Source organism: Sitodiplosis mosellana, unplaced genomic scaffold (genome assembly GCF_009176505.1).
Source record: "Sitodiplosis mosellana isolate CC-2019 unplaced genomic scaffold, AAFC_SMos_1.0 Smas_scaffold_6170, whole genome shotgun sequence".
In the NCBI taxonomy this organism is placed as follows: domain Eukaryota; kingdom Metazoa; phylum Arthropoda; class Insecta; order Diptera; family Cecidomyiidae; genus Sitodiplosis; species Sitodiplosis mosellana.
Window position 1 is genome coordinate 2,167,430 of NW_022601411.1, and position 15,098 is coordinate 2,182,527.

At 33.7% G+C, this 15,098-nt stretch overlaps 2 protein-coding genes and 2 long non-coding RNA genes across 4 annotated transcripts; all 4 read right to left on the reverse strand.

The window, feature by feature from the left end:
• Positions 1-865: 865 nt before the first annotated feature.
• On the reverse strand, positions 866-6,116 carry LOC129575925 (uncharacterized). Its single transcript, XM_055460164.1, has 3 exons — positions 6,110-6,116; positions 3,561-5,420; positions 866-927 (listed from the first exon to the last, which is right to left on the reverse strand). Exons 1-3 carry the CDS (start codon positions 6,114-6,116, stop codon positions 866-868), a joined length of 1,929 nt encoding a protein of 642 aa, XP_055316139.1.
• Positions 6,117-6,954: 838 nt separating this feature from the next.
• On the reverse strand, positions 6,955-9,068 carry LOC129575858 (uncharacterized). The gene is made up of 3 exons (XR_008688839.1): positions 8,770-9,068; positions 8,666-8,684; positions 6,955-7,204 (listed from the first exon to the last, which is right to left on the reverse strand). It is a non-coding gene; the product is annotated as an uncharacterized LOC129575858 (long non-coding RNA).
• Positions 9,069-9,689: 621 nt separating this feature from the next.
• LOC129575862 (uncharacterized) lies at positions 9,690-10,693 on the reverse strand. The gene is made up of 3 exons (XR_008688840.1): positions 10,258-10,693; positions 10,146-10,161; positions 9,690-10,075 (listed from the first exon to the last, which is right to left on the reverse strand). It is a non-coding gene; the product is annotated as an uncharacterized LOC129575862 (long non-coding RNA).
• Positions 10,694-11,761: 1,068 nt separating this feature from the next.
• On the reverse strand, positions 11,762-12,799 carry LOC129575834 (uncharacterized). The gene is made up of 4 exons (XM_055459942.1): positions 12,672-12,799; positions 12,423-12,566; positions 12,299-12,317; positions 11,762-12,213 (listed from the first exon to the last, which is right to left on the reverse strand). Exons 2-4 carry the CDS (start codon positions 12,469-12,471, stop codon positions 11,895-11,897), a joined length of 387 nt encoding a protein of 128 aa, XP_055315917.1. The 5' UTR covers positions 12,472-12,566; positions 12,672-12,799; the 3' UTR covers positions 11,762-11,894.
• Positions 12,800-15,098: the final 2,299 nt, after the last annotated feature.

Here is a 15,098-nt window from a genome sequence, read left to right on the forward strand (position 1 = left end):
CAAATAAATTATCAATAATCTATTAGTATTTAGATGTTCAGTCGATCACAACTAATGTTTTGGTTTTTTTGTTGATCGCGCTATTATAAACTGTCAACAAGAGATATTTTGGGTGACATGATTGATGAACGTTCAATTTAGTAGTTTATGTGCATTATTTATTTATGAACGAAAGAAGAAAGAAAACAGCACTATTTTTTCCTTTGGCTTTTTCAAATGGGGTACGGAATTTTCGGCACTGTAACATATATTTTATAAACGTTGTGCTTGCTTATATAAAAGACTACCGAATTTAATGTGTAGCATTTGTTTTGTATCCAAAAAATATGCAAAGCATTTCAACACAATTATTCCATTTATATCGGCATCGAAGGAGAAAAAGAAAAATTCTTTTTTTTTCTAGTTTTTCGTAAGCTTCATCATTTCTAGACGATTTTCCTATTTTTTTTTTCTTCCTTTTTTCAGTTCTTTCTTGTTTGTCTTTTGTTTTCTTCTGTTTTTTTTCTCTTGCTTTTTTATGAAAATGTGTTTTTTTGCCGAAGTATTGATCCAACTTTGGAGGCATTTTCACTTTCTCTTCAAAATCATCTAAAAAATGTTTTATTTTTCAATAAATTGATATGATCAAAGTTCTGAGTTTGTTTGTGCTTCTTCTTTTACAGCTGATCTCTTTCGGAAAAGACGAAAAATAATATGAAAAAAATGATTTAAAACTTGAAAATGTGAAAGTTCACAAGAAAATCAGCAACACAACAGACGAAATTGGATTATTTTTGCACTATTATCAATTTTTTTCTTCTATTTTTTGACTCAATTCGTTCAGAAAAAGCTTGAACTTTCAATAACTAGTCCTTCTATTAAATGTTCAGGTATAAGCCGAATAGAATTGAATAATTGTTGTGAATATGTCTTTGTTAAAGGCGATTGCTTGTGCGACAAATCATAAAATTTAGTTTTAAGCAAAAAGAAATAGTTTTAGACAAGAGTTTGCTTGAAGTTCAAAGGGAAACCAAAAATGCCGCTTATGCGAAACAAACCTACAAAAAGAATTATAACCATAACGTACTCATGATTGTTGAATTAAAACTACTAAAAGAAAAACTATGTGTTATTGTATTAAACAAATTGTAGATATTATGAAAGCAGAACAACAACAAAAACCGCATGACAATAATCAGAAATGAATTAGGCGTATTATATCTAGGAAGCTTTAGTGATACACATTATTATATGCATGAAAAAAAAACCAACACAACTTATAAGCACTCAAAACACATATACACTGTATTTGAATCTGGAACTAAAACCACATTCATAAGCCTGACAATTCTTATGACAGTAAAACGAAAAAGAGATACTTTTTTGTTGGCTATGGATTAATCCATTTCGAGAGGAGATTTGTATTTTTTGAGGCGTGCCAATTAGGGTTAACTCGCCTCTCACAAAGATGCTCGTTTTTTTTCGTTGATGAAAAACTGTTTTTTTTTTTTTAGAAAAAGGCTTCATACATGTATGTTGCAATTATGCTGCTTATAACCAATTGTTATCCACACACATGCACATTCTCTAAGCTGATTTCATTTCTCAACCAGAATTTAAACTAGAAGAAGAGAAAGAAAAAATGAATCATTTCGATCTTTGCCATTTCTTATGATTATGAAAACAAAATTGATGAACAAAAAAAAGAAGAAGAAGAAGGAGATGAATCCAATCGGTATAAAAAGTAAAAAAAAAACTCATGTTAATCGTATATTTAATTTATCTATAGGTATTATCATATGCATGGTAAGGACTCAGACGTCATAATAAATATTAGTTGCCCTACGCTGTGTGCTCAGTGTCAATGTGCGTGATAATGACGATATGACAATAACTTACAACATTTATAATGGTAATAAAGAATTAAACAATAAGCAAACCCATACAATAATATGAAAACAACCACAATTAAACCAGTTTGAAACCTTAATGTGCGTGTATCAGAAAAAAAAAACTTAAATGTAAGTGAAACACACCCTAGCATTTGTGTATTTAAAAAACAAAATGAAGAACACAAAAAAATTTAATATAAAAATTTAGTAGTTAATGGAATCGATAGAAGATTCAAATCATTTTTGAAAATGTTCTCGATATCAATTGGAATGAACGAAGACAAACAGAGAAAACAAGTCCTTTTGTAGATGGCAAAAGTAATATACAGTGTATACAGATTTATATATTTGTCAGGTGAACCGAACACTATCCACTCTTTATCAATTTAACCAGTTGATTTTGACACTTTGACAAACCAATTGTAACCGATCAGACAAAGAAAAATCTAATTGCATGACAGCAACCATTTATGTGTTTGATGTTAGACGGAAAATGAATACAAAAAAAAAACAACAACATTATTATACTATCTATACAAATAAATATACATATTATGTCAGCAAGAACAAATCGGAGTTTTCTTTTCCTCTTTCGATTTTTGCATTGCTTTTTAGATGTATTTTTATTATGGGGACGAAATAGCACCAAGTTTTAAACTTGGCCAATTCGCGATTTTGACATTACATATTCAGTTTTATTGTTTTTAAACATTGGTAAGAATTTCATTTTCAAGTCTTCAGTACCTTTGTCTTTCAGTCACTGTCAATGAAGCAGCCGAATACAGAAGAAATATGACCATTGCTTGGGTTTGCAGTTGTGCAATTTGCAGAATTTTATTATTGAATTGAATTGAATTTTATTGCACCGCCAAAAAACTGGCTGAATATGATTTAAATTTAAATTTATACAATATAATTTACATCAGTTGTTTGTATTTACATTTTCTCTTTGAGATGACAACACTTTCGCAAGGTTAAATTTAAATGAATCTCTGGTTTGAGCAGAGTTTACAATACTTATAAAATTATTTATATAACGTACTAATCGTGCAATAGGCTGCTGACGCAAATAATCAGTATCAAATAAAGGTTCGCTTAGTACTCTGTTATTTCTTAAAGAGCGACGATTTTCAAGCCTTACAAATTTAGAGCTAATAAATGTATCATTAATATTGTTTTTAAAAATATCGTAAGCAAGAGTTGCATCAGCAATTTCTCTACGCAAATCTAACGATTGTATTTTCAGTTGCTTACATCGATCAAAATAAGGAGTAAGTCTGAATGAAGTAGCGTTACGTCTATTTTCTAACAAATAAATAACAAATTGTTTTTGTATCGATTCGATGTCCCTGATATAAATATCCTGATATGGGCTCCATATAACTGAAGCAAATTCTAAAATAGGCCTAACATGAGCCAGATACAATATCTTTTGTGTTTCGTATGTAAAGTTGCCATTTGAAAAATGCTTAATACAGCCAATCATGCGCCTCGCTTGTATTGTTTTTTGTTCGATGTGATGACCAAAGTGAAGCTGCTTATCAATCAAAACGCCGAGATCGCGAATCTCTTCCTTTCTCTCGATTAAGTAGTCTCCCATGGTGTATGTCGTGATGATGGATGACTTTTTACGACAAAGTGTCAAAATCGCACATTTTTGATTGTTGAAAAATAGTCGATTGGCGTTACACCAAAACATGAGTTTATCAATATCATTTTGAAGGTGATGCGTGTTGTTTGACATGGTATTGCCTCGTATTTCCAATGCTATTTTGATGTCGTCTGCTAACAGCAGCACGGTAGACTTTTCAACAATGGCACTTATGTCGTTTATAAACATGGTGAACAAAACTGGCCCCAGAACACTTCCAGCAGGCACACCAGATGGTGACGGGTATGATCTGGATTTGGACTGGCCAATCATCACAAAATTGAAACGACCGATGACAAAGTCGCATAGCCATCTGGCGGTTTTACGACCAATTTTGAAGTGAGCAATTTTCTCGATGAGTTTTCGATGCCATACGCGGTCGAACGCAGTTTTAAAATCTCCGTAAAAGACATCAAGTTGCGTTTTCTTGCGAAACACATCGTGCGCTAATATAGACAGGCTCAGTAAATTCGTTGTAACAGAACGCTTTGTTCTGAATCCATGTTGTGAATTCGATAATTGTGGGTCAATGATAGCACTCAACTGGTGCTTGATTGATAATTCAAAGATTTTCAGAATGACTGAACTGATTGCTATCACACGGTAATTTGTGACATCCTCTTTGGGGCCTTTTTTGTAAACTGGCACAACTCTCGACAGCTTGAGCAGATACGGAATAGTACCAGCATCAAATGTTTTCTGGTACAAAAGCCATATTGGCCAAACAATGGCGTCGATACATTGCTTGATGACAAACGGTGATATCTCATCTGGTCCAGCACCACTATGCCACTTTAAAGAGTTAATGGCTAGTTCGATACTTGTCAATGACACATTGATTTCAGTAAAATCAGCACTCTCTTGAAATATTTCGTCGAAATTCCAAAGTTGTTCATCAGCTACATAAATTGTCTCGAAGTAATCTGCAAACAGTTGAACAATATCATCAGGTGAATCAGCCGTGGCATTATTGTTGTGCATTTGATTTGGATACGTAGCTTGTTTGTTGCCAATTTTCGCAAATTTCCAAAATTCTGCTGGATTCGATTTGATATTATTTTGAACACCAGCAATGTATTCACTATGCAGTTTATCGTTCAACTCATTGAAATCACGACATGCATCGATGTATTCTGTTGTTTGAATGCCTTTCGGTTTACGCTTGAACGATTTATCTCGTTGATTTTTCTTATGCTGCAACTCATGAGTCCACCATTTAGGCTTGTTAGGGTAATTGGTTACCAAAACCTTTGGTATATTGTTCTCTGTGAGTGTTTTCATGGTGCAGTGGAAGAAGTCAAACGCTGAATGAACATCGCGAATACTAAATTCGTGTTGAAAATTTATGCACTCAATCTGTTGACAAAGTCGTCGATAATTTCCACGAGAGTATTTGAACACTAATTTGGGTTCAGCACGTATCATTGATCCAACTTTGGAATATTCAAATTCGATGGCGTACGGTTTATGATAAACATCTTGTTGGCTCTCATCAACGAGTGTGTGTTGGTCGACACTCAATTTGACTTCACACGAACTGTTCACAAATAGTAAATCCAACACATTCGAAGCTATATTTTCAATGTTTGAAATTTGATACAGCGGCAGTCCGAGAATTTCAGTCAAAAATGTATTCGCGTTTTTCAAATAGATAGATCTTGTTTCTATTGAAATGATAGGCTCGTAGCAATTTTCAGCTTCATTTGCAGTCCATTGGATATCTTTCAAGTTGAAATCACCCAAAACCATCACTTGGTGGGCAGGAAAGCGATTCATGAGTGACTTGATATTTTCAAAATGTTTGATGGCGATGTCAATATCGAAGATTTTCATGTAACATAGGTACAGCAGAATTGGTGTTGGCTTCAGTATAACTTCAACCGCTACCGCTTCACAATCTGGATCATCGGGTAAAATTCTGGATCATTGCTTCACAATCTGGATCATTGCTTGGGTTTGCAGTTGTGCAATTTGCAGAATTTTATTATTCGAATAGCATTAGCTATCACAGCTATTATTGCTTGCAACAATCATTCAAATTGTTTCATTTCATTTTGTTCTGTTGTAGTTGGGAGAAAATGGTAGAAAAAACTGATGCTAGGAGATAATCGAACGAAATAATTCCAAACCGGCAAATTGTATTGACATCGAGTTTTATTGTTAGCTGAGCTGAATCAGCTCTGACTCTGCTATTCATTATATACACACACGGAAGAAAAGTTTAGATATTCGCTACGCCATATGTGTATGTTATGTCATTGATGAGAATAAGTGTTTTTACGTAAAACGTAGCACATAGCACGTAGCTGTCTCGCCAGAGCTAGCAAATAATTCAAAATCAGGACCAGGCAATACAGCCATCATTCGCTTTTGAATAGTCGAATCATTCGAATTCAATTGAGCCTAATCGAAAAACAAAACCATTTCAAACACCATTTTTTAATACTATTCATACAATGTTGTGTTTATGAGTCAAAATATCAAAGTTTGTTTGCACGTGCGACCGATTCAAGTTCCACTTTCATAATCACTGGTGATAGAGAATCCAGAATTTGATTTCAACGATTCATTTGTTACTTCAATTTACAGTCCATTTCGTATTAGTGCCCGTTTGTCTATTGTCATATGGCAAACAAGGTACACAGATGATAAAGTATAACCGGTCCACTATCAACACTGCATATTGTCTGATCAATACCATAAATGGAAATTTTATTCTAGATGGTTTCAATAAGAAAGTGAAAGTTCGGTAGTGATGAGAGAGTTCAAAACGTATGAAGAAAGGGTGAATGATTTTATTTTGAAACCAATGTGTCCAGAACGCATAAAAACAGTGTTGCATAAGCTAAGGGATGGACACGAATAGCATATTAGTAAATATTAGAACTTATTAGAAACATTTGACAGCATTGAAAGTACACGTTATATGAAAAATATTAGAAATATTAGTAAAAATTAGAAGAAATTAAAAACCGTGTCTACCCCCTAGTGCATAAGGCTGTTATCGCATAAATATCGCGCGATAATTTTCTGCTTGCGTTGCATATGTATATGATAACAGCCTTATGCGATACTGTTTTTATGCGTTTTGGACACATTGTTTGAAACCAATTCAAAGCTTATCAGCTAGCATGGTTTTCTTGCTACTTTCCTTCTTCGCATCAAACAATGATGCATATCATAAAATGCATTTTTTTCCATTTTTCTTCATTTCAACTTCACTGTTTGCATTTTAAGTCGTCGTTGGAACGAAAGCAAACACTTTATTTTTTTTTATTGAGAAAAAGAGTAAAATCATTAAAAAATGTTTTTTCAATATTTATTTTTACAAAGAAAATGGTTTTATTTGATCACTACGTTTGATCGAATGTTGTAAGATTTCTATTTCGGCAATGAAAATCTATCTATTCAAATTACGAGATGATGTACATGTTCAACCACTACCGATCTTTTCGATCCAAATATTTTGAATATGCATCTTAAAATCACTGCTGCCACAATTAGAATGACAATATACGATATGATCAAAAAGAGATCGGGATTAATGTCCAAACCCATGTTGCATTGAAGTACGAGTAGATTTAGTTTGAATCGGTCGAAAAAACTTGCTTCATTATATTTGGCAGACTGTCTTGTTATTTTTACCGTAGCACACCATAATTCGAATCCAATCGCTTGGCCCCTGAAATTCATATTTAAAACAATTGAGGCTGTGAGAATGAAAATGGCAATACAGGAATAAACATTTTGAAAAGCATCAAGAAAAAAAATTCGCAAAAATGAATCATGAGTTGAACTCGTGAGCATAAAAACAACGTATTGACTCTTCGCCGATGAATACGAAACGCAAAAAAACCGCCGAACAAAGTGAAACACCAATCTGTTATTGGATCAATATGAAGCATGAAATCGTTGACTACTATTTTATTCACGTTGCGCTTTGTTTCGAAGCGCGGCAAGTGTTTCATTTTGTTCCAGTAACAGAACGTTGTATCACTTTGTTCGGCGACGCGCTCAATGTACTGTTTTGGAAAAATATGCATGATTTGATACAGTTTTGAGTCCATTGGTATGATGATTCATTTTAACACAACACCCATTCTATTTCGCTCACACTTACGTGCACTTTAACGTTGCTGAAACATGTACGTTCTTGTTTCTTTACTGCGCACATCTTTTTAACAGTAAAGCAGACTACTTTGTTATACGGGCAAAAATTGCACGTAAGTGTGAGCGAAATAGAATGGGTGTTGTGCGTCCGTGTTTTGGCCATGTATAGATTTCACTATATAAACCAATGTATTCACAGCGGCGTGAACCCGCGTTCCGAGGATTTCATACAAACTTCCCATGTAGACGATCCGAAATAGGCAACAGTCGAGAAAAAAAGTTTAATTTTTTTTTCGATTTTCATATAGTATTTTTTTCTGCTCTATTGATGTTATCGGCACATCGAAATTCGCGCTACTTATCAGTTGATTTTCACTTCATAGACAAATCACGACCAAAACCACCATTAAAATGAATCATCATACTAATGGAATCAAAAGTGTATCAAACATTTTTGTTTCAATTAAAGTGAAACACAATTTCTATAGTCAGCCGATATTTCACGATTCACTTTCAAGCGAACAGAATTTATGTTGCACTCGCACAAAACTGTATCAAATCATGCATATTTTTTTCAAAACAGTACATTGAGCGCGTCGCCGAACAAAGTGATACAACGTTCTGTTACTGGAACAAAATGAAACACTTGCCGCGCTTCGAAACAAAGCGCAACGTAAATAAAATAGTGACCAACGATTTCATGTTTCATATTGATCCAATAACAGATTGGTGTTTCACTTTGTTCGGCGATTTTTTTGCGTTTCGTATTCATCGGCGAAGAGTCAATACGTTGTTTTTATGCTCACGGGTTCAGTTCTGAATATGCAAAAGTGAAACATGAATTTACATGGGCAGCATAGGAGGTTCATGGTTCACTTTTGCGTATTCAGAACTCATGATTCACTTTTGCGAATTTTTTTTTCTTGATGCGTTTCAGAATGTTTATTCCTGTATTGCCATTTTCATTCTCACAGCCTCAATTATTCATTTGATGTTGCAAAGCAAATAGAAAATTCATAAACCAGTCACATACAGATCATTCCAAAAATCACCTGAAAGGAGGACAAAAAATGCAGAAATTAACAACCCAAATAACACACTATGGACACACGGTTCCAAAGACAAAATGAATAATACCTTTGGCGACGGCAACACAACACAACACAAATGTTAAAATCAACTTCATTTTTCCACAACTGTTTGATGCTTTGTTGAACAAATTAATGGCAAATGGTTTCCTTTTAAGTAGGCCTGAATCAATAGCTCTTCAAATGTTGAAAAATAAATCAATAATATGAACAACTAATTTTGTGTGAGCGATTTATTTATGAGACAACTAGACTTTGTGCACAAAATATCACAATAAATTGTTAATTTACAAAGTCCACAGACATCAATCGGTACTACTGATTCAGTAGTTTCCATTTAAGAGGGAATCCATGTGCGATAACTTAAAGGGGAGCAAGATAACTGATTTTATTTTTATGAAATCTGTTCAAAAGTAATCAGCTGAGTACTTATCAGTAAGAGCAAGATTATTTTTATTGCTAGTTCGCTGCTTCGCACCAAACTATAATATCTATGGGTGTAGTAGCGTATGTTTGATTGACTTTGTATTGATTATATTTGTGATTTTAAAAATCAGATTATTTTTTTAACAGATTGCTCAATGTTAAGTCGTAGAGATTGATAACAAACAGTGTTAGTAGAGTTAGACAAGATCGCCAATTTTCAATCGACCATTCAGCATTCCTCATCATTCAAAAAATGCAGAAGATAACGCAAACGAAACATATTCTATTTTTATACACAATGTGTTGAAAAAAAAAACGTTCTTCACTCTCAATTTCACCCATATGTGCAGTGATGACTTCATGTACTTCATGGAATAGAGAAAAGGTCACTTATTACCGATTTTTCTTCATTTCAACTGCACTTTTTGCTCTTTCGAGCCATCGTTGGAACGAAATCATGAACATTTTTTACCCTTTGCTCTGGCCTGAAAATTAAATTCGGTACGAAAAGGAGTTGAATCATTAAAAAGAGTGTGATTTTCTGCAATATTTGTTTTAACAAACAAAATGACTTTATTCAGAGAAGCTTGACTGTTACAATATTCGATTTGATGTTAGAATCTACATTTGATCAAATGTTGTCAGACTTATATTTCGGCAATGACAATCTATTGATCGTAGGTCATTGTATTTCGTACTGTAATCACGTCGGGTTTTTCCGATTCAGAGGACGTTCTGTACTTGCGGTTAGAAATTATCACAAGTATCCTGATCAACAAGTATACCAAACATGCAATGATCAAATACGATACGTACAAAAAGAGATCGCGATCCATGCGCAAACCAATGACGCACTGAAGTGCATTCAGATGAAGTTTAAATTGTTCGTAATATCACATCCAATTCACCACTCCTTATCAGCTCGGTCCCTAAAATTCATATTCAAATCGACATTATTTGTTTGACGTTTGATCAAAAATTCATAATTCAGTCGCTTACGAATCATCCGAAAAGTCTGCAATGAAATAGAACGATGAAAGAAAACGCAGAAATTAGCAACTTTTGAAATAAACCAAAATATTCTAAAGACGAAATGAATGAAAGCCGGTACCTTTGACGATAGCAACACAATACAATGCAAATGTTAGATTCAATTTCATTTTTCGCACAACAAATCGACAGGAAATTGTTTTTTCTCTTTCAAAGTAGGCATAAATCAATAGATGTTTGAATCATGAAAAAAAATCAATTAAAACCATTAACAAGATTTTGTATGGGCGATTCATCAGGGAGACCGGGAGACCTTTTCAGTGCTGAACATTATCGGCTCGTATTTTATACATTTTACGAGTTTCGGCTTCGCTTATACACAAAGTCTCGGTTCGCTAGCTATGTACAACCTTTGTAACTTGTATTCGCATCAATATAGACGAATCCGTAACTGATGAATTGTATAAAGTACCTCCCGATTTTCTGGCAATGTGCAACACCGAGTAGTGCACAAAATATCACAATAAAAGAAAAAAACCGTCACTCACCACTGAAAGTGTTCCCCTCTCACTTTTACATCGAAAATGTGATACTAATCAATTGATACCTGTTGTCAAAATCACTCTGGCATGCGTCATTCACATTACTGCTTTTACTGTTTGTGGTGAAGAGTGTGGTGAGATTGGAAGCACCATAGATTTAATATACATTTTATATTTGGAAGTTTCCGTTGAACCGACAATAAAACACGAATGGGATTTCATTCAAAATCCTATTCCAATGGGCATTTTTTATTGAAATAGCATTTTTGTAGTTCATCGTTGTGTTCATAGTGGGATTTTGAATTGCGACTTTTCGAAAACATACGAAATCGTGCTAATACAAACGTGCTCTATGATGCTCAAAACTGAACCACTCAAGTACAATCCAAGTAAACCACATTGCCAGGAAATCCGTTTACGATAACTAAAAGCGTAAGTTAAGTTGCCTTTAACTGATTTTATTTTGAATTCAATTCAAAAAATATCGGCTGGGTTCTTATCAATAAGAATAAGATTATTTTTCTTATTGCTAGTTCGCGTCTTTGCCTAATCTCAGTGGGTAAGATTGAGAGTAGCGTATGTTTGACCGGCTTTGTATCGAAAAAAGCAGAGCATTTTTTTAAGGGGTCAAGAGATCTTGATGTGATTACTTTATTTCGATAAAAATAGATTTATCGTCTTTGTAAAGACGTAGAGTTGGATAGAATGCTGGACGAAAAGTGCAAGTACAGTCAAGCAAGATAGCCAATCTTCAGTCACCAATTCAGTATTCGTTGTCATTAAAATGTGAAATGCAGAAATCCAGATGCGAAAAATACTCTTCTTTATCACACAATAAGTGAGAAAAAAACTTACTTTACTCTCAAACTCACCCATTGGTGCAGCGATGACTTCATTCACTTCATGAAATGTAGACATGAACGTGATTTTTTACCATTTTTCTCCATTTCAACTACACTGTTTGCCTTTTTGACTCATTATTGGAACGAAAGCATGAACATTGCTTATCTTTTGTTCTAGCCTGTAAATTAAATTCGACACGAAAAGAAGTTGAATCATTGAAAAGAGTGTGTTTTTCCTCAATATTTGTTTTTACAAAGAGAATGGCTTTATTTAGAGAAACTTGACAGTTATAATATTCGATTTTGATTTGAATTCAAGCTCTAGACTTGATTAAATTTTGTATGTCTATTATATTTTTTCTTAACCAATCGATTCAAACTAGGCGATTGTAAGGTGGCGCATTGTATACTTTAATCACTTTTGGTTTTTCCGATCCACAGCAAAATAATGTTCTGCAGATGCATTTCAAAATCGAGGCGAGCATTATGAGTACAAAGAATGCGATAATTAAGATGACAATGTACGAGATGACCAAAAAGAGATCGGGATCGATGTCCAAGCCCATGTCGCATTGTAATTCAAGTAGACTGATTTTAAGTCGATCGAAACCATTTGTCTCATCATCGAATTTCACAGCTACTTGTGCTGTCTTTACCACGGCACATCTTGCTTCATGCTCAATCGCTTGACCACTGCAATTCATATGTAAATCAATATTAAATATTTGACGTTTTCAAAATGACGAAGAGAAAAAAAACTCAAGATTCAGACACTTACATTTTATCGAAAAAGTCACCTGAAACGAAGACAAAGAAAAAAAAAATGCAAAAATTAGCAACTCAAATTACACACCATGGACATTGGACACACAGAAATATTTCAAACTGAATGAAAACCATACCTTTGGCGACGGCAACACAACACAATGTAAATATTAAAATCAACTTCATTTTTTCACTTTCGTAGTGGCTGCTTTGTTCAATGGATCAATTGTAAATTTTTTTTCTTCAAAAATTGGCCCGAATCAATAGCTGCAATTCAAATGCTAGAAAAAATAAATCAAAATGAACAACTGATTTTTGTATGTGCAATCTATTTGGCAGGCAGTGAGACTATGGGCACAAAATATCGCAATGAATTCTAAAATTACAAAGTGCGAAGTTATCAAGTAGTTTCCTTTTGATTCGACGCAGATGTTCTAAGTGAAACACGCAGACATGCAAACACACTGCCTAATTGCGGCTGATAGTTTGCGGCATCGCCTAATATGACTACACCGAACAATGCACATGCGTATGTATGTATAGTATATAGAGCAAATATACGAAACAGAAAGTGAATAGACACTGTGAAGCGACACCAAAAAACAACGTACTAGAATCGTATGAAATCGAAATGTTGTTCTAGTATACAAATGAATGCAAACAAGTTGTTTACAATAACATTGAAGAAAAAAAACAATAATAATTTGAAAAAACAAATTTATGTGTGTTTTAACTGTCCAGTGTAACAATCACGATCCAAACCGACTACAGATGGAATACGGAAAAAACGAGCCGCAAATCGAGACGGAAAAAATGTTTAATAACGCTGATCACACACACACACACACACACACACACACACACACACATACACACCAAAACCTCGGAATAGAAGTCAACAGAAAAAAGTTTAAATTTATCTGCACACATAATGTCGGATGATATGACATGAAATTTATTTTGAATTTGGGCTCATGCAAATAGAGCGATAGACTTCTGTAAATAAATCGGTTGTTTGTAACTAAATCCAATCAGAAAGAATGACAAGTACTGTCATTGCTGCAATAAAGGCTGACTACCAGTTGCTTGAATTTGTTTTAGTCATTTTGGCAATTATTGCAATTCTTATGGGAACATGTGTATACATGCAAATGATATAACTGTGGATGTAGCAGTCAATGGGTCGTTGTATACAAATTGTTGGCTTTTTTTTCTTGGCGACTTTTTTTTTACTATAATGTGTTTTCAATGAGATATTTAAAATAAACATGAAAAAATTATCTTCGCCTTGAACGGCACACATACATGTATATGAATGTCCGAGAATGAAAACGCAACTTCTATTCACAACACATATAAGTGAAACAAAAATAAAAAATTTATTGAAATGAAACAACAAAATCGAATTTTTTCAAAGTGTAACAACAAAACAGATTTTTTCAAAGTGTAACATACCGATGTATACAAGTGTAATATACATAGGTATTTTACACTTTGAAAAAATCTGTTTTGTTGTTTCATTTCAATAAATTTTTTATTTTTGTTTCACTTATATGTGTTGTGAATAAAAGTTGCGTTTTCATTCTCGGACATTCATATGGTACATGTGAATGGTTTATGTGCGTAAAGGAACGACATAAATTTAAATTTTGAATGAAACTTCTTTGTGTGTTTTCGTATGGAATGGTATGGAAATGATTCACTTCAAGAAAAATATCACATTTATGTCGCTCCATCCAATGGGTGAGTCATCCATTCATATGTCTTGTCCTGTTATTTCTTATGTTAATTCATTCATACATACAATGCTTAGTCTCTGCTATTCATATCAGTTAATCGGCTACTTCAACTGGATTACATATTTTGACCAGAGCTTGATGGTTTCTTTCCTAGGATGGATTTTGTTTGATTATTGATTCAACAAAAAGTTTGATAAGATGTTGCCCATCTCCATTGTATGCATTTCTTTGAGTTTTTTGTAGATTCATTCATTTGTTCAGAGTAGAGCACAGAGCATTCGCCACATTGGTTTCGACATAGAGTTGAAATGGCATTGAAGTAAACATTCAGAAAAGTCCATTCAACTCCCAAGTTTTCCGTTATTTCTCCATTTGACTTGAAATTTATTCGGCAAACAGAATTTATGTATTTTAAGTAATTATCGATGGAAATGTGGTTCAGTTTTGTGTTTAAATGTTGATTTCACCGAAACTATGTATTCAAAAGGTTACTGCCAGCCTCTCTGATCGTCTGTACAAACAGATAGGAAACGTCAAACAAGAACAATAAAGCGGCACCTGAAGACTGGTTGGTGAAATAGAGAATAATGCACATATCTTGCTACAACAATAATGCGTCTGTGTTAGTTCAAACGTTGAAAGTATGACACATTGCACTTAGTCCTCAGGCGACGCTGTATTGTTTTCTATTTTCATGATCAGAAAGGCTGCTTACTGCTAGACATTTTTCTACACCGAATGCAGCATAACTGCGTGGATAATGTTATCCTGTTAGATTAGATTAGTCTAATATTGTTTTAAGTTTTTATTGACACAACAGTGAACTGTTGAATGAACGAAATAAACGGAAATTCCTTAGATACCAAAAAACGGAAGCATACAATTTTATCAGCAATATTTTACATGAAATTGAGCATCACGAATATATTTAGCTGAAGGGTCCTTTTTGATGAAAAGATATATGAAGAGAACCCGAATTATTCACTTAGGTCGATAAGACCGTTTATCACATTTTTTTTTATTTTCAAAAATTGTATTATATTATCAAAATTATGAATAAAAAATTAATGAAAT

Bases quoted from the DNA above. Each gene is read 5' to 3' on its own strand.
- LOC129575925 (XM_055460164.1), bottom strand. The intron at 928-3,560 runs GTAACGCCAATC...TTGTCGCACAAG, and splicing joins TGATAAACTCATGTTTTGGT to CAATCGCCTTTAACAAAGAC.
- LOC129575834 (XM_055459942.1), bottom strand. From the start codon at position 12,471: ATGAAGTTGATTTTAATATTTACATTGTGTTGTGTTGCCGTCGCCAAA.